We start from the raw sequence: 26160 nt of genomic DNA on the forward strand, positions 1-26160 counted from the left end.
AGCTGTCAGAAAAATGTAGTTAATAGTGTATTTCCCTCTGAAAAGTAATGTAGAATAAGTATAAAGTAGAGTAAGATAGAAATACCCAAGTACCTCAAATTTGTACTTAAGTAAACATACTTAGTACATTCCACCACTGCTTTTCATGGTGATGCTGAAAAACAGAAACTGCTTTATTTGTCTGTGTTTAGTGTTTTTATTCTGACATGCTTCATTCACACACCGTATTTGGTTTTCATTGTATTCATAATTTGATTTATTTCATTTAAAGTTTTTGTTTTTAGTCTCATGTTGGATTGAATTTGTGTTTTTGTTGTGTCTTTTTTCCCCCCTTTCTTTCTTTTCTTTTCTGTCATTATTATTCAGTTATTCAGATGTAAGTGTGTTATGTGTGTGTTGTTTCTAACACATTCATATCAAATCAGTCACTTTATAATTAATGGTCCATGCATAAATAGATTTAGGTTTAAATTGTAATACATGAATAAAAAGATCAAAACAAAATTGTGTTAACTAGTTTTATTATCTTTATTTATCATTCACATATTAGTACATTTTTATTTGAACTGCATTTGCCTCAGTTATCCACCTGGGGTTGAAGCCCATAATTTAACAATAAACTAACACCACAAAGAACATATAACAACATAAAAGATTGTTTGGATTTCTAGTTGGACAGATGTGGCTCTTTGCAGCATAATAATCACAGAAAATACAAATCCAGCAGGTGGAGCCCTGGGGCACATATTTAATACTTCAAATTGAGATTTTCAGTTCTTTTTAATTGTATCTGCAATTTAGTTTCTTTGTAAGTAGGGTACCCAGAGTAAAGCATTTGATCAGAGTTATTGTAATGTTGCAGTCACACATGCAAATATAATTTGTCTGTTCCCCAACATACAAAGTAAATTTTAATGCCAATTCTATTTTTATTTTGGTGTGTAGAGGATAAAGCACAGAAGAAAAGTCTTTGTCTAGATGTTTTCTTTACCAAAATGTATTTTTCTATCTAAATTATGGAAAGAAGACACTGGACAAATGTGTTTGTCCAGTGCTAATTTTTTTGTCCAGTGCTAATTTTTTTTTTCAATATGCTGTAAGTGAATAAATCTTTGCAAACACATCACAATCCATGCCTCACTGTCTTCAGAAAAACATTTATATGTTATACATTTTCAAATAATTTGCTTGCTATGTAAATCATTTTCGAAATTAGCTATAAAATTATAGTAAAAACAGAACTATAGTAAAATTCTGGTGGCATTACGAGGAAGAGGTCGTGTTTACGTATTACGGCTCTGTCTGCAGGGTGTCTCTTGGGGAGGTCACACTGAGTTCAGATGTTTTTTTCTTTTTGCTCTTGTCTACTTTAGTTGAAAGGAGATGCTGCAGAATTCAAGCCACATTACTCCAGAACAAAAAGAGATGTCAGAGCAAATCTTGTCAAAAGTCGTGTTTTGGCTCAGTGTGGGTGAGTCCTGTAATGCACTACTGACACGTTTCTCTATGGTGGTGATGTTTTCTTTTCACTGTGGTGTTGTGTGAGCTTGTTCATGCTTTAATGAGAGTATCAAGTATAAATTAGAGTAAACAACAAGTGTACAGTGCATTAAATTATCATCTCACTGAGACACATTTTTGGCATTCAGTACATCATAAAATGAGGACAAGTGACACAGATAATCAAATGAAGTCACTTTTATTGCATCTTGTCAGAGAGAAACGTAAATGTGAAAATTGTGATGAAGAGCTTTTTCAACTTTTGAAACTGCTACAATGAGGAGATTGATTGATCTCAATAATGCTGAACTGTACTCATTTACAGACAATAAATATTTGAAAATTGACTGAATTCACATTAAAATTTCTAAGTGAAACTGTTGTTGACTATCTGACCTATTTCAACACTTTTCCCTTACAAAACAATGAGAAGGAAACATTTGCATTATGGTACAATTGGCTTAGAAATACATTTTATAGTGACAACCTTGTCTTCTCAAAGTGCTATGACTTAAAAACATCTTTAAAAAAAACCCATTACATTTAAAATAGCCTATAATACGACCCTCCAAAAACATCGGAGTGAGAAAGTCCGCTTAACACTTGCACTTAAAGCTTTATTCTCACCTTCAACGACACATGAATATATGAATTTAGAAATAAAAAACGTCTGGAGCCTACTTGAAATTTTCTCCATGAATTTCAAACTGTTAGCAAACCCTTTAAACCACCCAGTTGTGTAATGTACGTACATGTGCGAAGCAAAGAAATACATCTACATATGCTTGTAAATAATTTCTTAAATAATTCCAATTCATTTCAACATAGGATTGACACCTGGGCCATTAACTGCATCTTGTTGCGTTACTCTTTTTATTTTGTCAACAGTGTGTGGACATCGGAGTCAATGGGGTGCAGTCTGGTCTCTTTTTGGGTACACACAGAAAATCGAGCAGGACAGGTTTTGTCAGTTGTTGTAGTCGGTCCCCTCTAAGTGGTCTGGGATGGGCAGTCCAGTGAGGATTGTTAAACACCTGTTCCACACGTTGAACACAGGGCAGACTGGCTGAGCAAAGGCGATGTCAAATGTATGCAAGTGCTGAGAGCCGACAGCGTCGTAGAAGGACAGAGATCCAGCGTCATAGTCCAACAATACTCCGAGGCGCCGCAGATGGGGTGAAGGCTCGATGGGCATCTCCTTACTGTTGTGACGCACCACCCATGAATTGTTGCATCGAGACAGTACCCAGGAAGCGGAATTTTTGCCGACCCACTCATGTTTTGGTGCTGACTTGTATGCAATTCCCACTGCAAACCTGCATGCCCAATGGGAAAAAAATCCATAAACACCAGTACACATTTAGTAAGCACCTAAAACATTATTAATAGAGAAATAAACAAGACCATAAACATGCTACTCTGTGAGTCTACTAAATGCTAACATGTGAAAATGCTCACAATGGCAATATCAACATCCTAATGTTTAGTCCAACGTGTTAGCATGCTAACATTTCCAAATTAGCACTAAACACATATATAGTTGAGGGTGATGGTAATGTGGAAATGTCAGTGGATCACCTACACTATTACAATTCATTCTGTGAGGAACATGAATGTCTGCACAAAATGGTTCTTCTTTAGTTGCTTAGAGAAGGTCTGATTGATCAAACTGTCAGACATACATTGCCATCCCAAGAGCCACGCCGCTAGCATGGCTGAAAACAGATAAATGTTTTTACCATGTGCTTCCTCCTATCAGAGCTTCCCAGTAATGGCGGCCGCTGTCGATGTAGACATTTCCTGTGACCCCGTAGCTGCTGTGGCTGGAGAAGCGGTCCTGACTATGGCTCTTCTTGGATGATGTCTCGTCCCGCTCCACTGTCAGGTTGTCATGGGACACCCGAAGCTTCCGGTGAGCTGACTTTGCGTCCAACTTGAATGGTTGACCTTAAAAAGGGGGGGGGGGGGGGGGATGGTTTCTTCAATACATTACAATTTTCACAAGATAATGAAGGACTTCTTTACAGTTGTTAAACGTGACATACTGTTGGTCTTGAGCTTCCCCGGTTCACTGCTGCGGTTTCCAGCCTGGTTTATGGCCTTCACTATGAAAACGTACTTGGTGCCACACTGGAGCCCATGCACAGTGTAGTGATTTTGCTTGATGTTTGGTACAATCATCCAGCTATCAGCAGAGTTACACAAACCTGCAGCCCAGACAGACAGAAAGTCACTGACAAAGAACAGCCTTGAAAACTGTAAGGCCTCATTTAGTGAAATCAAGAAGTATGACAATACAGCGTAATTGTATCGAGTGTTCAATCTACATGTTCTACTTTTGACTCATCAAATATAGACGCATTGCCGCTTATCCAAGTGTGCTTGAGCACTGAGGCAGATGAGAATAAATTGCTTGATCGAGCATGTTGTGACCTTGTTAGAGCAATCAATTCAAACAGTCTGCTGCTCATTTCAACCCCGAGATAATATCGATCATACGATGTGCATCTGGATGTAAATCCAGTCTGACTGAGCTGTTTATTTTTTCCACAAATCCCTTCCCAGACTGCAAAAATTACCCTGTATTTTGGTAACATCTCATTACCCGTAAGAGCCAGAACAGAGCTTTCCTCCCCAGCTGCTAAAATACAATATTATGTTTGGATATTGTAACATAGCCCTCAAACAATTTATAGTCCTTCAGTGAAATCCCTCTCAAATCCCTCCAGCATTGTCATGTTTCCCACCACAAACATGCTGTATATACTATACTACTCCCACCAGAGAGCTGCATATAGACTTACTGACAACATTAGATTGGCTGGTGAAGATGGCGTACTGAAGTTCATACGATACAACAGAGAATTCGTCATCTGATGTCCAGTGAACTGTGATCGTGTCATATGAAGCTGTACATAATTCCTCACGGATTACTGGTGGATTTGGTGCTGCAATTGGAACAAACAAAAGATAAATGTTGTTCTAAGACAGTAATGAAGAGCTGAAAGGATTCTATTCTGCACACAACACAACATTAAAAATAACAAACAAAAAAAACTAACAATATGTTGCAGGGACCAGTAGTGGTAAAAAGCACCATCCATTTATGTTTTAGTGTAATTAAGCTAGGTTGCGGTTCCTCCAGCAATTACAGCTGCAGCCCCCATGCAGAGCTAAATTGATGCTGCGCAACGGGCGCTGAGCATAAACAATCAAACCTGTTTCATTCAGCACAAAATAAAACCTAACTGTAACCTAACATTTGTGAGCTTTTTAGTTTTCTTGTTAACAGGGACATAGTTACAATATGAAGTCCCTGCTTCTATCCATGCCAAAGCTTTTAAATTGTATGAATTTATATATATATATATATATATATATATATATATATATATATTTGGAGGATAATTTAAATTCACTTTGGACAAAGGAACTCAACAAATCATCTAAAATGACCAGTTTTAGGAATTTGTGAAAAACTGGCCAAAAGTTGTAAGTTAACTAAACTAATTTGGCACTATAAACTGAGCGAGCAATAGATTATATTAATTAACAGATAGGCTTTGTGCCAAACAGTAAAACATTGTGTGCTTAACTTGCAAGACCCCACTCACCAGTGAGGTAATCCAAGCTTTCTAGCATTTTCTTCTCCCTTGTGAAGTCCAAAGCAAAAGTATCAAAGGTGTCGTTCAGGTTAATTTCTGGTAACAAGATTTGAGAGGATGCCGTTGCCATACAAACTCTGTAAAAAAGAAGTACACCATTAGATGGTGACAGTTTTATACATCATATCTATTGTTTGTCGATAGTGTTGGCTTCCTTTATTCCCTCACCGGTCACAGACGCTTTTAGCCGTTTGAAGGAAGCGAGTGTGGTCTGACTCTTTGAGCGTTTGGTCGGCCTGAGTGATGAGGGAGGAGGACCTCTCGATGCACTGCTTACAGCCGGCTATCTGCTGGGCTAGTTTCCTCAACCGCATAGACTGGGAAGAAAAAAACAGTACACGTTGATAGATGAAAAGCTTGGTAAATAACAAACTAATGCACTACCTATTGGATGAGCCACCAACCTGCAAGATGCTAAATTAGATTTTGCCTCGCCAATTAGAAAATCCTACTGGGGAAAATCTGATTTACACCTTTGACAATTCGATTTTTCAGTTGCGTAATACCCACAAGACTGAGAGCTTCAACCTGTTCTATATGAAACATCCCTCATAACACCATCATAATAACCAGACCCTCGTATTCCACATCTGTGCCTCTTTGGCTTAGTGGCTGAAAGCAACCTCAGAACCTGACATGAGGCACGGGGTGAGGAAGGAAAGAGTCCTCGATCAGAGAGGGCCATCACAGGAAGTAGGGCTGATCTTACTCTGACACTGAGCATGGCACAACATGCCATTGCCTCTCTAATGGCATCGAACAGGGGAAAAGGAAGGGAAGCGATGTAAGAGGCACAACATTATGCACATTGATTGTATAGACACTGTGCCAGAAGCATTCCAGAGTTGAGGACTAATACTGAAAACAAAACACAGCAATAAACTCTGCAGTCTGGTGAGTATTACAGTGCAGGTAGCTTGCAAGTATCTTGTAATAAGTGTACAATACAACATATGGTAATTTATACAAAGAGATCTGAGGACATGTTGCCACCAGCCGAGTTTTCGGTTCAGAATAAGAGGATGAGTGATTTAAATAAGCTGAGAAGCTGAGCATTCCTTTTTCATGCGACTGAGGCTATCTATGTATATATATCGTTTTTATCCCTATTTGACCAGCGGGTATTTATTTTTAGAAAAATCGGATGCTCGGCTTCGTGACTCGAATGTAATGATAATACTTGAGAGACACAAACTGGGGCTAATCTGGGACATGCTGAAATGTAGTGTAACAGTAGCGCAAGTGGAGAAGAGGGATAAATTTTGTAAAATGACCTCAGTAATGACAGTTACAGAGTGTACACAGTAACACGTCAGGTTTCGGGTCATATCAGACTAAATAAGGCTGTAGCAGCAAAACCCTTAATGAACTGAACTGAGTAAGAGTGTGTTTTTATTGCTTATAGATTAAACTTCTCCAAAAATGTAGGTAGAAAGCTTTTCCCCAAAAATTATAGTTATAGTTATTTGTTACTGCTGTATTTTAATAAGAACAGCATGTGTGGAAAGGTTATCAACACGCACAAGGTGATAAACAAACAAACAAAGGTTATCATGACACAATAGGTGATAAACTGTACCTTTCCTTCCTTTATCTTAGTAGCTATGATTTGTCTTCGCTGCTGTATGATATTAATCAGCAGGTCACACTCCTCAACCAGCTTGTTTTCTTGTCGCGATGCATTTACCTAGACAGAAGTATAGATAAGAGACAATCAATAACGGATTAATTAGCACAACTGCAGGTTCATTTGATTAAATAATTGTTAAACACGTTATTGACAGCACGTTATTTTCTGTAAACCCCATGTGACAAACCACATTAGAGGATAATTCTTCCTTCTCATGTTGCGCAGGGCAAAATAGCAATCACCTTTCTGTGTTTTCATCCCAAACACATGCATGGTCACAGCCAGTGTAATGAACACGCAGCACCCCCGCTGGGTTATTGAAGTGACACTCAAACTTACAAAAACAAGATTGCTTGCTGACTTTTTAAAATCTAAGTTAAGCAAGGGTCAGTTACAAATGCTTAGAGGTGAGATAATAAACAAAATACAATATACCATAAGCAAAATATGCTTTTTTATAATAATACTTTAAGTAGGTAAAGCTTTATTTAAAACACACAATAACAAAGTGCTTCACACACAGAAAAAAAAAGAAATTACACACAACCAAAACAAGATGGTTTTTAGAAGCTGCTTAAAACAGTCTGAAGATTCAGTAAATCTGATACATTGGGAAAGATTATTTCCAGAGGTTTGGGGCTAAAACATTAAAGGTGCAATCACCTTTTATTTTGCAGTTGGAGTTATTGTAGATGGATAAAAGGCAGAGATTTGAGGATCGGAGTGATCAAGAAGTATAATGAGGACAGGAGATGGGAAACTAGGGTAATGTGGGACCGATGATTAATTCTAGTAAGTTGCCTGGCATCTGCTTTTTGAACCAATTGTGAACAATTTAGAGAAGCTTGACTGAGGCATGCTTAGAGGGAATTACAATAATCTAGACAGGAGAAAATCAGTCTGTGAATTAGGGCTGCAATGATTAGTCAACGTAATCAACAACGTTGACTATAAAAATTTGTTGACTTGAAATTTCATTTTTGACGCGTCGTTACAGAGATGCCGTTTAAGACAGAGATAGTAATCTTGCTGACTTAGGTTTAGGCACACACCCCTGTGATGGTTAGTGTAAGGGTAAGGGGCTTTGGGAAGCTGTCAACGCCTTTTATACTAACATAGCTAGCTACCTAGCTAGCTACTAGCGCTCCCAGTCTAGACAGGGCGACTAATACCCACGCTGAAGGGTACCTTTGGCATCAAATACTATGATCAAATAATGCTTTGTCAGCCTTTCTGAAAGTGTCAGTATTTGACGCCCTGAGATGAGAACAGACAACACACCAGTAATTATGAACAGGCACATTTGTGGTAACCTTCTTTGACAGACAAGGACCACTTTTGCACATGGACAGAAAGGGATCCGGCAGGCAGAATGGATTTGTTACCTACAGATGGTTCCATGTAGGCCCAAAAATGACATCAAAACCCTGTGACATCACATTGCACATGAGAGATGTAACCATATTGCTTAGATTATAAACTTTCTGTGAATCTTAAAAAAACTATTCAGCCACCAGTGATGTTGCATAGGTGTTTGGCAGGTGAGCCTTGTGGGCTGATTAAACAGTGACGATCCGAGTCAGACAAACACACTGAGCCAAGGGAGTTTTTGTTGGTGCAGCTATGCAGCTACCAGAATTACGGTGTTTCTGCCGTTGCTTAAACCACGGTTATAACTCTGAGTGTAAACCTAAACAACATTACATTTTATAAAGCGTTGCTCATTCCTTATTTACCAGACTGGAATTTCCTTAATGAATGATAAAGAGCTGGAATTCTCCTACAGCCTGTTATTCATTTTAAATATGCTACAGGCCTGTTTATTCAGCTGTAACCTGACGGGATTAAATGCCGGTGGCAATAACTGAAGATGAAAATATTAATCGAACAGATTAGACATTTAGGCTACTCATGGACCAGTGATTAGTAGTTGTTATTAGTAAAATGTGTCTAGGTTCAAACTGACTGTTAAGTTTTAGACATCTATGTTACATTAATAAAATCGTAAATTGCCGGGGTTACAGACCTAGAGTTTATCTGATCTCGCTCTCTGAATCCAAAAACCCAGAGTTTCCATCATCACGGAAACTCATCATTCCATCATCACGGGCTCAACTTACTCACGCTTCATAACATAGCTATGTTTAGATTTCATCCTGATTTGCTCCACTGCTGTTGCAATGAAGTTCTGACCACAACAGCATTACGTTCAGAGAAGCAGCAGCCTCGGGGGGTTTGAGAGGAATCTTAATTAATTAACGGGAGGTTTTCTTAGATGTAGCCCATCTGCAGTCTATAATTGAATTCTCCTAAGTGTTTTCACATATTAAAAAAAATCCTAGATGAAAGTGTGAAATTTACAAGTAGAAAAATCGGAAAAATTCCCTGAAATTAATGTCATAAAAAATCGAAAATCACTCTGTTTTCTTCTGAATATGCCAAATCCAAGGCAAAGTCTCTAAGGTGCATGATAGTGATTGTGGGCTAAACTCAGGAGTATTTCCTCACTGCTAAATCCGATTGCAAAATTTAATATAACTTTCCAGTGCATGCATAATAGACGGCAGACATGTGTGTGGTGTTGCAGCCTTGCAAAGCGAAGTTTCTCTCAAATGTGTGACTATAATGTCAGTGAATATTCAAGTTTTTTACTTGTAGGCTAGATTAAATTAAATTTTCTCTCGGATTATTAGGACTACCCCTCCGCTGGCTCTTTTTTTTCTATTACAATGGACCTTATGTGCAGTTGTACCTTTACCTCATATTACACATAAAAGAAGAGCCCATAAAATACATAATAGAGATTTGAACTACAATAAGAACACTGGGAAGATACTAAAGCTACAAATTTAGTCCAACAAGCCTCCCTGGCTTTGTCGTCCGCCACGATATTAGATTTAGCCGTTCCCAGAGGAAAAATCTTTTTCTCAGAATAGTCTTTTCTTTAACTCTTGAGAAAACACTAAGATCTCAATAGTATATATTTTTGAGATAACTCCAATCTGAATTGTTGCTCCTAAAACCCCTTAGGAGAAAAGGATGAGATGAAGAGAGATTGAGGTTTTGAGACTTGGTTAAGACAAATGGATACTGAATTGAGATTACAATAGGAGATTGAAAGTCACAGATGAGATCTCATCATTGTATCTTTTTGAGATCACTCCAATCTGAATTGTTGCTCCTAAAACCCCTTAGGAGAAAAGGATGAGATGAAGAGAGATTGAGGTTTTGAGACTTAGGTAAGACAACTGGATACTGAATTGAGATTACAATAGGATAAATGAAAGTAACAGATGAGATCTCATCATTGTATCTTTTTGAGTTCATTAATGTCTTGCTTATTGCTCCTAAAAAGAAGTTGTGAGCTGTTTGTGAGCTTGATTGTATCACATTGCTGTCTATGCTTGGAGATCTGTGCTGGAAGCTTGCCCTGAGGTGGATTTGAATCCCGCTCCTGCTGTTCAAAGGGCAATTAAGTAAAATAACCCCTAAGACAAAACAGAGAAATATCTTGGAGCTTTTTTTCTGATCCACATTTTGACTGAAATTACAGTTATTTAAGATACTGTAGAGATCTCATCCTTTGATCAGAGTAAGACAGAGATGAGTTTTTGCTCCTGAGGCCAAGATGAGAAAACTGTAACATATTTGATAAGAATCATGAGATCCCAGGAGTCATAGCTGAGTTTTCTTTGAGCTCTTTCTCTGATCTCATGGTCCAATGTTCAGGAGACTTAAATTAGACTTATTTAAGATCAGTTAGAGATCTCTTGTTTTGATCAGTCAGATATAAATGAGATTTTATATGGTTGTTTCTCCTGACATGAATTTGAGAAGTGGGAGAAAAGGCCTTTGGTCTCATCTTAATATTAAAAGCAGCTCATTTGTGTCTAGGAGAAAAGAAGGAAACAACTATGAGATCTCATCTTGGATTTTGCTTTCCTATGGGTTAACTTGTCTTTACATTCATAATTTCCTGACACTACCAATGTGCATTCCTCTGGAGAAATACAGAGCATGCGCCGTTGCGAAAAAACTCTGCCTGCACGGCCGAACACACCCGTTTTATACGAACGCGCGCCAACTCCAATTAAATTAACACCGGGTTAACACGGACTCAATTTACCAACGTCTTATCCACCTTCGTAGTACCGTTTAACTCCAGTGTAGGCAGTCAGAGTTTGTCAACCCTGAGTTTGCCTGATAACCTCAAGTTAACTCTGAGTAGGTTGAACTCCCTTCGTAGTACAGGGGCCTTTCTCATTTCCCAAATTTCTGTCTCCTCGACTCTTCGATCCTCGATCCTCGAGCGTGTGACCCGGAAATCGATCTCAGCACGCCATCTTGAAGGAATCTCAATTCTTAAAATGCACATCAAAGAGTCCAGGAGACAGAAATTTGGGAAATGAGAAAGGCCCCAGGCCACTGGTGCCAACAGGAAGTAGCCCTGTAGTAGTATTTTATTGGCCCAAAACTGGCTTCTCTGCTCTCCATTCAATTCGGGGTGTGGCTTCGACCAGTAATATACTGGGCAAATTCAATCTCAAAACATTTTGCAATGTTTCCGGACTGAACTACATGTTTCCATGCAACGTTCCGCAAAGGGCTTTGACGTATGTTTTGTTTTGTTTGGTGGGCGTATCACAGGTGTTACCCAATCAGCTGTGACAAGTTTGTAAACACAATGGCATAAAAAAGGCAGGAAAATGCAGTGCGCTTGTGTACACAACAGGGTGTTCGAGGCAGCACTGTTTATGTTTTAAAAAAACATACTTTGCTACGTTTTGTCGGCGCTGAACTCGCCAACTGCATGCGAGAAGCGGAAAAGCAACAGATGAAAGAAAGTGTTTTTGGTTTTACAAGGTTTGTACACTATTTCATCACTAAATACACTTTTGAGCGGTTTGAGCAGAGAAATCAACTGTGTAGAATTTGAATATTGGCAGTTTTAGTTGATGGCGAATCCAAAATGTGCTCAAACGTTTTCGGGGTTGAGAAGCTCCACAAGCGCCTGCAAGGTTAGCAGTGCCAGCTGACCGGCAAGTCACGCCCGCCGAGCCCTCTGGTCCCACACAGACCACTGCAGCATAACAGAGGAAAGGCCACAACTGTAAGATGGTTTCAATGTTCGTACCTCTGTTATTGTGTCTTTACAATCTGAGTAATGGTTTAACATTTTAAAGTAAATCCAGAAACACCTGGTACGTGATATAGCCTAATTATTCCAAATAGACATTACATTGTTAGTGTACAGTTGCGGTTATAGTACTTGCTTTTAATGTGATTTTATTTTATATAGTTCCAAAGCAAAAATCTTTGTTAAAAAGTTAAGTTTTAAGTTAGTTTTTAAGTTTTAAAGTTTGTATAAATCAGTGAATTATAGGAGTAGCCTACGCTGTCTTGTCATCTTCCCTGGTTTCCCCCTGGCATTGATACTGTTGTTCATTCTGAATAGTAAACCTCATTCACTTAATGGTAACGTTTGCTAGTTAGGCTGTGTGTTGGAGACCAGTAATTCACTTGAAAGATATTTAATTAGTTAAATGGTTTAATTATGGTTAGGGGGTGTCAAAAATAATTGTGACTGGTCGACTAATCGAATAAATAATTAACAGATTAGTCAACTACGAAAATAATCATTAGTTGCAGCCCTAGTGTGAATTAATAGTTCACGATACATTTGATTTTAGTGATATTCTTTGTTGACGAAAACAGTTCTGGACAAGCTTAGTAACTTGATGGTCAAAAGTAATGTACAGGTCAAATATGATACCAAAATGCTTTGTGGTAGATTTAATATTAGAGTAAAATAAACAATAACTTTATATGTTAATTTCAAAGTTCATGCATACATATTTGGCATTGAGTATTTGCAGAAAAAGTCATAAATACCATACAAATGACTGATCTATAGACTAAGTCTATAGACTGAGCACTTAATGTTGTTGACATGATGAAAAGCAGTAATTCATCACCGTGTTAATAATTTAATGAGTTATTGCCGATGAACTGCCACAGAAGCAAGGACCCCGAAAGAGAACAGATAAACAACCTCACCTCCACATGTTGACAGGTTTGGATAAGTTTGCCCATCAGACTTTCCAACTCACTGGTCCTCTTGATTAGACTGCTGAGGTTGGAATCCAAGGCTTGCTGCAAAACACAATTGAAAAAGAGTATGTCATTATACATGGTCCCCCCCCCATCAAACTGTAAACAGCTGAATAAATCTTGTAGGAGGGTTAGGTGAATGGGAACATAAGGGCCATATCTGGCACGAGTGTAATGGGCACAGGAGAGGACACACAAGGCTGCCTCTGGATATGACTGGCCACATTTGGGCTCTGATCAGTATGGAGCCCCCAGTCCTCCCTGTGTGCCAGAGATCCCATCATGCTGCCTGTTGAGGCCACGGAGCTTAGCAGAGCATCTGCCAGTGATTTGGACAACTAAGCCCCGGCTGTGTTAATCACTGACTCTGATCAAAGGCTTATGTTTCAAACGTAATCTCCTACTGTAATTGGGTAGCATGATGACTGTGTACTGTGGTGGTACAAAATACTTTCTGACATAAAGTATTATTCTGCTTACATAAAAGATTAATGCATAATTCCATTTAAGCATGCTACCAATGATTTCAATGAAAACGCCCCAACCAAAATCGAATGTGTTGTAATAGACACACTAACGCCATAATAAAATCTATGTCATTAGTCTTGTTAGTAAAGATTTTATTGAAACTGAAGATATTTGTCTGCTGATTGTTTGAGTGGTTGTTTTATATCGGTTCACCCAGATTTTAATATAGGATGCCAAGTCTACTTATAGACCAGTGACACATTTTGAACCTAGAAACTTTGTTGTGTAGTTATTTTAGTTTATAGCAAAATAAGATCCAATTTAATGTGAATATGAACTAGTGAAATAATCATTCATCATACATAATTATGTATATATACACAAATATACATAATTATATATATATATATTTAATTTACCACAGTCATAAGGTGCTGGTAAAGCTTAAAAATGCACCTTGAAGATGCTGGAAAAAATGCCTGCAGGAACCCTGTATTTAGTTATATTCTTGAGCTGAGTCCCAAACTAGATAGCTCTCTGTTGGCAGATTCATAGTACACGTAGCAATTTTCAGGATGGCTGGCTCCAGATCACCTTCCCCCTTTCACATTTTGATCTTTATATTCTACATTTCCATTTATAGTGGAAAACAAGACAAGCATTTATGATTCAAAGTATAATATATATGAATGGATCTGTGATTTTCTATGGTTAAATAAATAATGACACAGCGTTTAAACTGTACTATGTACCCAGACAACACACACAAGAAAACTTGTGTTAATTAACTGATGTCTGATAGGTTCACATGGTAAATTGTGTATGATCCAAGATGTATTTAATATTCAATTCATTTCCATATGTTGAACACAAACATTATGAAACTTTCCCCTTTAAAACTGTTTCACAATTACCAAAATATAATTGTTAGCATAACAAAATACTGAAAATAACTAAAAGAAGAGACTGTTAAAAGGGGCCTGTAAAGTTCCAAAGAGTTCAGCAAATACTGAGTAGCCCTATTTCAAGTTTGATGTTTCGCATTGTGATTTCATAAGGTGGGTGCATCACTGTGTACTAAAATAGCAGAAGCTTTATTTTACCACTCTCACAAATATGATTTATTTATATGGAAGATAAGGTGATGAAAGCCATCTCAGACGCTGAGTTGCAGGTACAGGCGAGGTGAGTTCAAAACCTTTAGCATCATAGCTCATAGCATATTCGTCAAACTTGTGTTGAATATAGCCAAATGTATAAGCTTAAAACTGTCCCATCAATTTAGGTTTGCTTGAATAAGTCATCGCAGTAGAGCATACAGTGAAGACAGAAAGCCAGGAGAGACCATGTGAGTTCATCTCTGAACATTTTTGTTGTTCTGTATTTCTCATTGTGCCTGAAATATTGCTTCTCCTGCAACATTAATACAGTTCATGTGTTTAGGCAGCTCTCTCGAATGGAGGTCCCTTTCCTAGAATAATTTAAAGCTGATGAGAGGAAAGAATAGGAGCTTCCTTTTGAATGTGAATGCTTCTGGTCCCACACCTTTGCTTTGGCCAGTCTCACTTCCTTCCTCTCACAGGTCACTGTCAGGACTTGGAGTTTTATCCTGTGTCAACATTAGAAATTTTATCCATTGTCAGAGTTTGTCACTTCATCCTGTGAGCACCACAGGCCCTGAAGGAGGGCTGTTTGAGCTTTCATTCCATCAGAAACACGCATCATAGTGTGGTATTCCTGTGTACAATTATACACTCTGTTAACTCACCACTCTAAATGCATTTCATAATTTTTTTTTAATGTACAGCATATTATAGGTGTATCCACATTTATATATGAACTGTTTGATTTGCAGTGTATTCTTATCTGATCATATTTTTTATATGCTCTGTTTTCCAAACATTATTAATTTAACTTAGATATAAATTTATATTTTATACCGTATATTGTCTGTTATTATGCTGTGTAAGACATGTCACAGTACGAAAAGCACAGGTGTAAATAATAAAATGAATGACGGCTAAATTCCATTTAGCTGCTTCAGTTTTAGGGTCCTGCATGCTGGCTCACTGTCACACTGTATTGACTTAGTGGGATCCTTGAATAGAACAGAGCTACCGTTAATGATATTAGTAACACCTGTGCTTTACTTATTGTCTGCTGTGAAAAAGTGAAACCTGTTTCTAATTTAGTTGCCTAAATAACCACCATAGAGTCTGTTTCATACTGTATGTTTTAAATACCTCTTTAGAAAATGTAATACACAATACACAATGAAATGTATAATGTAATTTTTTACATCTGCCTTTCAACAGAAAACAATGGAGGACCTTCCACTGCTAACCTGTTTAACAGAAGGCCAGCCTTCTGTTAAACAGGTTAGTGTCCCCTATACAGTCTTTTTGAAAGTCTTTTTAAGAGAGGTTATTTATTTGGCATGACTACAACTAATTTTTTCAGTAGAGGTGCTATTAGATATGTCAGCTCCGTGGTTTAGTAATTAGCACTGTCGCCTCACTATAGGAATTTCATTGTGTGCATGTTCTCCCTGTGTTTACACAACTTTCTTCCCACTGCTCAAAGCCATTCCACCCACATTCAATTCAAACTTTAAATTGCCTGTGAGTATGAGTAATTTCTCTGTTTATATGTAAGTCTGCTACAGACTGAAAACATGCAATGGGCAATAGGTTCTTTCTGCCTTTTATCCATTGCATGTTGGGATATGCTCCGGCCACTCCTCTGACCCTAAAGAATAAGAATAAATTGACTTAAATAATGGATGATGGATAGATAATACCAGATACCAGACCAGACCGTGTCACATAATGACAAAAACCAGACTGAAAGAATTACTGCATTATACATTTTTGCACACTCTTTTACACACACACACACACACACACACACATGCACCTTTACAATGTCACAATATCCCTTTGTGTGGGAATTTCTGAGAAATGTGAGCCACTGTGGCTGTAAACATGTGTTTGGAAAAAACGGCAACTATAAACAAGCTCAGCTGCATGCCACCTGGGTCCTGTCCTGCGTGCCACGAGGAAAAAACGATTTCTCTCTAAGATGGGAATTGCTGTTTTCTCTGTCACTTGAGGCTTCTAACAATGCGCCTCTGAGCATTTAATATGAGGTCAACAAGGAGCATTTAATATGAGGTCACAAGACAAATAAAAACATGAATTGGTAAAATATGTCCGGCTGTAAAATTATATCAAGCAACTGAAGATGTTAAACTGCACAGAAAACAGATCATAACTGTTAAGTCTTTAAGAAGATAAAGGACTCATCTCAAGTCCAGCACCCTACTGTGTTTAACCACTTGGAGAATGTGCTTATTACAAGAGAAAGATATACGACACACAATACATTAACTACAACACTGAATAATGAAAACAAAAGCAGTGTACTTATTTTAATAATAATCACCAAGGCTACATTACAATGTCTCATCACTATGTGACTGACCCGTTATAATGTGCGCAGAATGTATTTCGCTCTCATTTTGTTAGTTTTCAAAGGACAAAGTCCCTGAAAAGCAACATTCAGGTTTAGGTTTGTCCGTAGAATAAATCTGCCCCTGAATGTGGAATTGAAGGAAATGATGCTGGTCACCTGGTGTGCCTCCTGGTGTGAACGATCACGCCCCACACAGAGAAAGCGGCCAGGAGATTTCTGCACAACGACAGCATGATCAAACAAAGGAGACAGGTTAAGACTGGCGCTCTGACCTATCTTGCCAAAATGTTGCAAAAGATTGCTTGCATCCCAGTTCCACCGTGACAAAGCATTGTGAAAGCGTGGAATGGGAATATATGGGTTTTGAGTTTGACTTGTGATGCAGTAAACCCCCCTTTTGTGAGTCATGCATGGACACTGTGAGTGTTTGTGAAAACAAAGCAGACCCTCATTTTTATTTCATGCAGTGGTGCATGCAATTCTCAGGAGACACTTTAGGATGAACTTTGACAGAACTGAAAAGCCCATTACAACTGAGCTAAAGACACATTCCTAAACTAAAATAGTAAATATTTTGATTATTGGAGAAAATGTACCTTGCTTAAATTTTGTTACATACTATAGGTCAAAGCTAACTTTCTATTTCCACGTCAAAAGCTTCACAATAAAGCTCCACTACATGATTGCGTTGATGTGGACTACAAAATCAATCAATATAATATGCCATGAGGTTGCTGCACATGACAGACCCACACTGTGCTAGCAAAAACACTGACTCACTAAGCTAAAATCTTACCCTTGGTCTACAAGCTGATTCACGTTTCTAATGGAAGGAATGCAGAGACGTCTTTTTATATGCCCCAGCTAACAGCATCTTCTCATGCGTTATTGATATTGGCCCATATGCTGAAAGTGAGCAGTTCCACTTAACCTAAAACTGTGAAAGCAGTCTCTTGCCTTGGATGTCATTACATTTAAGACTGAAGAAAGGCTAAGAAAGAGACAGCCTCACTTAATTTACCGTTTTTATAAGGCTTATGATACATTAGGTCTGAAACGATAATACTGGAAATATTCTATATTCTGTATCGCAAATAAATCCCAAGAAATAGTGTTGTTATCGGGGGCAATTTTCAGCACCAGATTTCGTACCGCAGAAGGACCGTACGTAGGATTGACTCAAATTAAACAACAATATCCATGTTCGTCATAATGTGGGATCCTGTTACCTAGGGCAATGGTGTGGCAAATTTTTGTGTTTTTGAACAAGGAGGTCTATGGCACAGAGAAATAAAACTATATCAGGCTTTGGCTACACAGACTGGTACAATTTAATACATTGAAACAAAATAATAGGGTGGGGTTCAATAGCATACTTTAGAATCCCTTATCATATCTCATTAAAAAACATTGAATTTCCCCTTGAGGGATTAAAAAAGTATGTCTTCTTCTTCTTAAGTTTAGCTTTAAATTACAATTTCATAATACACTACAACCCTAAGATTCAGTTTAAATCTGTGATGACCTGTGGTTGGGCAAGAAGCCAGATATACTACAGTTTGTAGTAGTATTTTCTGAATTAATCAATGTTCACATAAATTAAGCTAGCCTAGTTCGATTTCATAATAACAAGCTACAACCTAAAAATGAGATAAGCTGCAGAAGATATGAAGTGTTGATTGATACTGAATGTTGACTGACTTTCTGAAATAACAGCTGTAACATACTGACACCTGATTTTTTACAAACTACTTGATCCAAATAATGACATAACATTCAGATAAATAAAATATTGATCTGATGTGCACAAAGAGTGTAAATGGGAGACCCTCCTGTATCTAACGTGCCGCAATCAGCTAGATCATTTCTCTTGACAGGAGTTGGCACCCTGTTGAACTACAAAAACTCAGTTCACTCGCGGTGGTGTGTCTTTTCGCTCGCAAATAATGTTTGGCAGAGTACAGTCAGCTGCTTGGAGACAGCGCATTAACCAACAGTCAAATGTTTCAGTGAAGCTGTTATGGAATTAGTATTAATTAGCTACAGATTATATAATCTACCATCAGTGACTTTGGTCATTTTAACTAGCAAAAAGCAATGATCAGCACCGGCAATAACTAAGAACGTTACCTGAGCATTTTCAATGGTTTTTGTTAATAAAAAATTATGAGGAGAGATAAAAGGTTTGATAAGAGATTCAATAACACTTGAAACACGCTCTGAAAATGGAAGCGACTATCCGAACGAACGTTTTGTAAGACAACTGGTTCAGCTAAGTGGCAAAGCAGCCCAAGTGAAAGGCAACTTATGACATTTTATTTTAGACACCAATGATGCTGGTTGCCAATAAAATGAAATTTCTATATTATAAAATGTATGAAAAAAACATAATCAATACAACTTTTTTATAATTTGCCTATGAACTGTGGTTTATCTCAGAGTCTGCACACATTTCAGCACCACTAAAATCAAGCAGCTGAAAAGTTTTTATAAAACTGAAATCCAGCAAATGTATTAATAGCTTGTCTAACTGTCATTCTGTGATCCTGTATACGCTGAAAAGAGGTTTTGAAAAAACGCAGAAATCAGCTTTTCTGTGGGGCTACAATCAGTGCATCATGAATCTCTAAGCATTCCTCCAACTACAGATAATTTCTTACCTTGAGTTTGTCATATCTGTCACTGAGGGCTGCCACTTGGTGGTCCCGGTGTCGGCCAACCAGCTTACACAGTGCACAGATCAACTGTTCATCTGTCACACAGTACATGTTGACCTTCTCATCCTCGTGCTCCAGACACATGAGCCCTCGCAGATGAGAGTCCAGCAAGGGCTCGATTAGACGGTGGCCCGTGAAAGGCTTCTTGTTGGGGTGGGTGGCCTTGAGACACTCGTCGCAGTATGACACCTCGCAGGTGACGCAAGTCTTCACGGCATCCTGCGGAGGATCCTGCTCACAGAACTGACACTGCACCCGGTCACCGGGAGATGTCATGGCTTTGCTTTCGCGGATAGTGTGCTCACGCCGAGTTTCGTTAGGGGAGTTAGGTCCGCTTAGAGAAGCCTTCTGGTAGCGGTCAATGATGTTCTGTAATGTAACGTTGCGTTTCAGTCCCTCTAGGCCCCTCTGGTTAAGGGTGATGACATAGCGACAGGTTGGGCACTGAAAGGCGCTGATGGACTGGATTGGCTCACTGGGCGTGCAGTGTGAGACCAGGATGCGATGGGCACAGTTGAAACAAAGGCTGTGAGCGCAGGGCAAGAGCAGCGGGTCCTCAAAGAGCTCCAGACAAATTGGGCAGGTCAGCTCAGACTCCAGTGTTTCCATCTTCAGGCAAAACAAAGGGGGGTTGTGAGCGCAATCCAGGGAAGCTGATCAGCTATCTGTAAAGATGACACAGAAACGAATTAGAAAATGATGATAGCTTTGAAAAAACAAGCTGTTCCAAGACATTATCTTTCGTTTTTGAAAATTGCAGCAAGCATTTTTCAGTATTTTCTGAAATTCTGTAGACTGACTGAATGATTCATCAACAAAACATATTCGGCAGATGAATTGATCATGAAAGTAATCATTTTGCAGCCTTGATGTCCATATTTAGATGTGAAGTGAATGAAACAGACATTGCGCATGTTATTTTCAAGTATTTTTATGATAATAAAACAAAACGATTCGTCTCTATCTTGAGTTCCATTTGATTGCCATTGCAAACTGAATATAAATAGTACTGCATGTAAACATTTCATATCTGATTATGGAAATGAAGCAAATTGGGAAAATAAAACAAGCAAGCAGAAGAATACATACAAAACATGTGTTTGCACATTATACATATATCAGCCTTTTGTATGGTCTATATGGCTGACTGAACTTACAACTTTGAGAATGCAACAGCGGCTCATTTTAATTTGGCACAGGAATAGTCTAGCTTGTCCCCATGTGTTCCTCCCTATACTGTACTCCTTAGGCCAGCAGGCCAGTGAGGACTGACAGCTCAGCCAAGCAGAAGTCTATTGGCCTGCTTGCTGATGGCTGGGGCTGCACACTATCACAGACACTAAGCCTTTGTTCCCGGCCAGTCGGACACCCCAGCTGCGAGTGGACACGCTGTGCTCACAGCGTCTCTCTATGTGAACTCTCTACCTCCACTCATTATGTGTGAAGAAGGCAAAAACTCATTATCAGGACAGTCGGGCACAAGTAGCCTTTTGAAGTTGTGAGGATACAGCAATTACCTCTGAGCCACAGACCTGGGTTTGTTCTTTCCATTCTATTCAAATCTCCACAGACATTCAGCTATCCCACTGTACTGTACAAGACAAGAGGCGATTGTTGCACTTGTCTCTAGTGACTGTGATGCATCTGTGGGCCTTTGTTTCTTTACGATTTTGTACTTTACGGACAATGCGGTGAATGCAGGTGTATGGAAGATGAAAGACAACCCTCTTCACTATGCAAACCGCTCAGTCTTAAACAAAATATGTTAAACATCAAGCCTTTTGGCACAGTTATTGTTGTGAAGTTGGTGTTTGATCATTCATTAACATATTCTTTTAAAAATCAGATACGCTTAATTTTATACACTTTATTTTAATTTCAATTCTAAACTACTGAATGTTTGCAGTGATAATTCTAATTCTAATTCATACATATATAAGTAGCCTAAAACAAAACTAATCATATAGACTAACCAAACACACATGAAACTACTAAAATTGCTTGTCCAACATTTGTCCATTTGTTTTACATGTTTTTACTTTAACGCAGGAGACAACATCACTTTTGATTTTTAGCAAAGCTTGATTTTTAGCAAAGCTTTCAGCTACAATATAGTGGTTACTGAACTTGCACAGGTCTTGTCAAACAGGTTAAGGTGTTACTTTAACCAGGCTGTCCTAAATAGAAAATGAATAAAGAGCTTTGTATGCCAAGCACAATGCAAAGACGCTAATCCTCTGATGTCATCACCTATGGTATTAAATACCCTGAAGTTATAAAAAGCTTGTAAAACAACACTGTGGTAAAGAGCCACTGCTAACGGCGTTACAGCCCCAAGTACATTACGACCTCCTGAAAGCTCTCCCATTCATACACAGTTTACTTTACCCACCGATGGATTTCGCCCCACTTTGTATTGCCGAGACATTTCTGCTGAAGGGAAACTTCTGACCTAAATCATGAAAACATATTTACAACAACAAATGCACCAGCCATAAACCCCAGCGTGCTGTAGAGATGGGCATCCAGATGGCAAAAGTCTTCACAGTGCAAGTAAATCCTACAGCAGAGCTGTCATTAAGCAAGAGATTGAGCAAGAGGTAGCAAGCACAACAGGAAAAGTTGCCCGACAATTCCAGGAAAGCCAGCTCCACCTACAGCTAGCTGGAGCGCTGGCCAGTACTGGAAGAAGAGAGAGAGCAGACAACAGTGAGAGAGAGTGTGTGTATGTGTGTGTACGTGTGTGTGTTTGTGTGAGAGAGAGAGAGAGAGAGAAAGAGAGAGAGAGAGAGTCATAATCAGCAAATAAGCGGAGGCGCAGGATTGTGCAGAGCCCCAGCCCATGTCCTCACAGGCAGGTTAGTGTCCTCTCAGGCCTGCCCATTCAGAAATTCAAAGCATCAGGATCAGGTTTCCTGGTGTGTCCATCCCTCTGCTTCTAGCAGCACAATGCTGTGGATTGGAACTTTTCTTGGCTATGCCACTGGGGATTCAACAAGAAAAGCTGAAGCCACAAACTCAGCTGAGAGGCAGCCTGAGAGACAGCAGGACTCATCTCTCAAGGTCTGCGATTCCCTCAGCATCCAAAAAAAACAAGGTGACGTGGAATAAGCCAATGACATCACAGTCTGCTGTCTGTGTCTCCAGAGGCTTGTGATGTGTAATATACCTCATGACAGCCACAATACAAAAAAGATATAGCTCTATAGAAGGTAAAATAACATGAAACTAAAACTCCCCATTCAACCTCTTAACAGCAAAAACTGACACAATAGATCCTAAGTATCCTCTCTGACAGAAAAGACTACAAATGAAGACAATCACTATGTAACATCATCTGTTACATACAAGTCAGTCCCAGTTGGCCCTCATGTGGGAATCACCGAGGTACCATCTGCTTACCATGTGCCTCTATTTCCAGAACCCCCCCCCCCCGCTGCTCCATTTGAATTCTCCTGTCATTCAAAGGAGTCCCCAGAGTGACTCTCCTTTCTGAGAGACAGAAACACACTGTAAATATTAAAGACAAGCTAAAGTTCAGACAGTCCATTGCTTGGGAGATGGACATGGGAATGTGACTGATTCCCCAGGTTTCTTCTATATAGTCTCCAACTGGGATGGAATTTCATACCATGAGATCAGCAAGAGGACGAATCAAACTGAGTACACACATTTGACGAGACCCAGAAAAAAACATTATATAAAAACTAAAGATTTAAACAGCGTTAAACATTTGTGTACTAACATTTAAACACAACGTACTCATGAGATCTGTGTAATAGGAAGGCTACTTTCCCTCGTGAATGGTACACATGTCTATGCAATATGACATTTTGCACGCAAGGCTTTGTGTAAGGGCCGGGCCATACTGGCCCATATCATGTATCCAAACCAAGGGTGCATATTTCATGTCACTGTTGGTGAGGACAATACAAATTAGAAATTAAGTCACTGAGTGTCTAAAAAAAAAAGGTAGACAGCAGCCCAAACTACTGTGAGGCATACGAGGGGGGAGGACATAATCTTTAAAAAATTTTAAAAAGCATTGGACTCATAGAAGAGAACAAGCGCTGTTAAACGTTTGTGTACAAAAACATTGACTAGACGCTGACGGACAACAGTGGTTGTATTTAATTGTTTTGATCAAATGTATTGTTAGGGACAATTCAACAGTCACTGGATTTTCGTAGGGACATGTCCGTACTATCCCCACTAAATTCTACACCCTGGATCCAAACAATCTGGGCGTACCTCAATAATGATAGACAGTGTATTGATATGCTGCTGCAATATGACTATTCTTTGACAATCAAAATGCATTAGATACGATGAGGACCAAAGAGATTCACAGATAAGCTCAGAACTGTAATGCAGCCTTTATGACAAACAAATTACAAAAGCTACATCATGGTATGATAATAACCAGAATCATGTAGAAAATCTAGCCAGTTATATTAATAATATAACTATAATATCAATATATCACAGCCATATTTACTGTGGGCAAATAGTCTGAGGAATAACCTGGATAAATTTCCTCCTTTTGGAGTACAAATTGCATTGACAATTAATTGTAGTTTGTAGCTTGTATTGTAGCTTGTATGTTGCACAGCAGAATTATGATTCAAGATGCTTAATGCTGAGTTTTAATACACACAAACAGGTGTGAGGCATAGGATTCGCACCTAACTGTGTGGCACAGTGTCAGATGATGAACTTGGTGGAGTTTTATTTGATTAGGAAGTAATGGGTCATTTAGAGATGAAACAATTACAATGTCTCAGATAAGAAGACAATTACCTGCTCAAGCACTTCCTAATGCCTTTGGTTATGGTCTTCTATCACCTTTAATGATGGCTCTTAACCGCCCATTCAGCTACTGAAAGAGTGTGATTGCTCTTTGTCTTCTTTCCTGGGGCAGACACCTAACATATTTATCTGTAATCCCGTCTTCCCAGCGTGGCTGTGACCAATGTGTGGCCTGTTGCTGCTCCCTAAAGCAGCCAGCTCAGCAGCGGTCCACTCAGGCCTAATGTGATTTACAGCTGTAGCAGCACCAGCCAGCTGATTAGACTGACAAATCTACCTGATCTGCAGCTGCACACATTACTGACATTAGCTGCATGAAGCCTGGCCCTGACCAACATCCATTATTACTGTTATTGAGGTGATGGTAGAGGGCAAGTTACGAATCTAAACATTTAGGCTACTGAATGTAAAACGCATCTGTCAAACAGGATTACTATGACTATAATAATGTAAGTTTTTTGCTGTGCACTCATAACAAGCATGACATTGTTATGAATGTAAAAGATCACTTTCCACTTAGAGGCTTCCTTCATGAGTGAACAGCACGTTTTATAATGGAGCTCCAGATGAGGAAATGCCACTGGGAATCGATAATGTCTGTAGCTAATGAGTTCCTTACACACTCAGAACTGGATACAGAGGCCTAAAAGGTCAGCTGAACAAGGACGTTTTCTTTCTTTCTTTCTTCCATTTGTCTGTGAGCTTACTGTCTATGCTCTACGGGTCATCCTGGTCTGCATCACAACTTGCACCAAACTCTCATTTCCTGTCCGCGGCTTGGCAGGTGGCATCAGCGGGGAAACGCTGTATCCTTCCCACAACCACAGGAACTTTACAGAATGTGAATTTCCGAGCTGGTCATAGAAGAAATGACTCACTGAGCTCAACACTACCGTGAAGTAGCCTACGCATCTACTTCACATCAAAAAGCCACAAACCAGTTCTCGGACCTATTTATCCGTCGCACGTCGTGTTTGGATAATTTCTCAACGTCATACAACGAGAATGACGTTTTACTGCCGGGGAAAACGGTCAAAGAGCGTCATCGTGTGGCTGATTTATAAAATACAACCACCCCCTATCCCCTTAACTAAGAAGACATCCTCCTGCCATAATACTTGCCAAAATTACATGGTGACATTTTACAGTTATTACTGAAAAACTATGTTAATATGCTGATTTAATTTAGTCAAATTCTACTATACTATAATACTTACTACTATAATAATAATACGAATAACAATAATAATAGCCATAATCTCCAAATAATCTCACCATACTCCCCCAGAGTAGCCTAAGGTCTGCTATGTATGAAAAGTGCAATGAGTTCACTTCTGTTATGAATTGGCGCAATATAAACAAAACGGAATTGAATTGAACCATCCCCTTCACTTGAAACCAATGCAATGCTTCTTTATAAAGACCTCCACATGTGTTGCCATAGTGACAGCTTGGTGTCTATTTGTCACACTAGTGATCAAAGGCGGCACACTTTGGTGGGAAGATGTCTAACATTCCTCCTCACAGGAACAAGATAAGTTACTAATTAATAAGGCAAGCCACAGACCCAACTGCAATGTCCCAGTTTTACCATTTGCTAATAGCTCCGTAAAATGACTCCTTTGTGAGTAATGTATGGGGGCCTGTCACAAACTGTGTCCAGATGTATTGCCAGAGCTTATGTGGATGTAACAGGGGAGAAAAGTCTGTATCTTTTTTTTTCTTATCAGTGGTGTAAATGGCATTTTGTAGGCCATGAGGCTGCCAGATTACAGATGAAAGGCTG

At 39.0% G+C, this 26160-nt stretch overlaps 1 protein-coding gene across 5 annotated transcripts in view; it reads right to left on the reverse strand.

Annotated features, from left to right (window-relative positions):
- Positions 1-1682: 1682 nt before the first annotated feature.
- The window catches only part of mid1 (midline 1), a 33280-nt gene continuing 8802 nt past the window's right edge, over positions 1683-26160 (reverse strand). For 2 of the 5 annotated variants that reach the window (XM_038720608.1, XM_038720607.1), the window contains exons 2-11: positions 19509-20230; positions 17005-17064; positions 12853-12948; positions 6745-6852; positions 5334-5482; positions 5115-5242; positions 4305-4448; positions 3546-3707; positions 3240-3447; positions 1683-2816 (exon numbers count right to left, since the gene is read on the reverse strand). In XM_038720608.1, the coding sequence (XP_038576536.1) occupies positions 2468-2816; positions 3240-3447; positions 3546-3707; positions 4305-4448; positions 5115-5242; positions 5334-5482; positions 6745-6852; positions 12853-12948; positions 17005-17064; positions 19509-20174 (2070 nt within the window). In that variant the 5' untranslated portion in view covers positions 20175-20230 and the 3' untranslated portion in view covers positions 1683-2467. Of the gene's footprint in view, positions 2817-3239; positions 3448-3545; positions 3708-4304; positions 4449-5114; positions 5243-5333; positions 5483-6744; positions 6853-12852; positions 12949-17004; positions 17065-19508; positions 20231-21957; positions 22113-24365; positions 25039-26160 lie in introns of those variants that run through there. The other 3 variants (XM_038720610.1, XM_038720609.1, XM_038720611.1) reach the window with 3 other exon arrangements.

The sequence above is a fragment of the Micropterus salmoides genome, unplaced genomic scaffold, assembly GCF_014851395.1.
Source record: "Micropterus salmoides isolate LMB-PRFRI ecotype aquatic unplaced genomic scaffold, ASM1485139v1 Ms_hic_scaffold_15, whole genome shotgun sequence".
Classification (NCBI taxonomy): domain Eukaryota; kingdom Metazoa; phylum Chordata; class Actinopteri; order Centrarchiformes; family Centrarchidae; genus Micropterus; species Micropterus salmoides.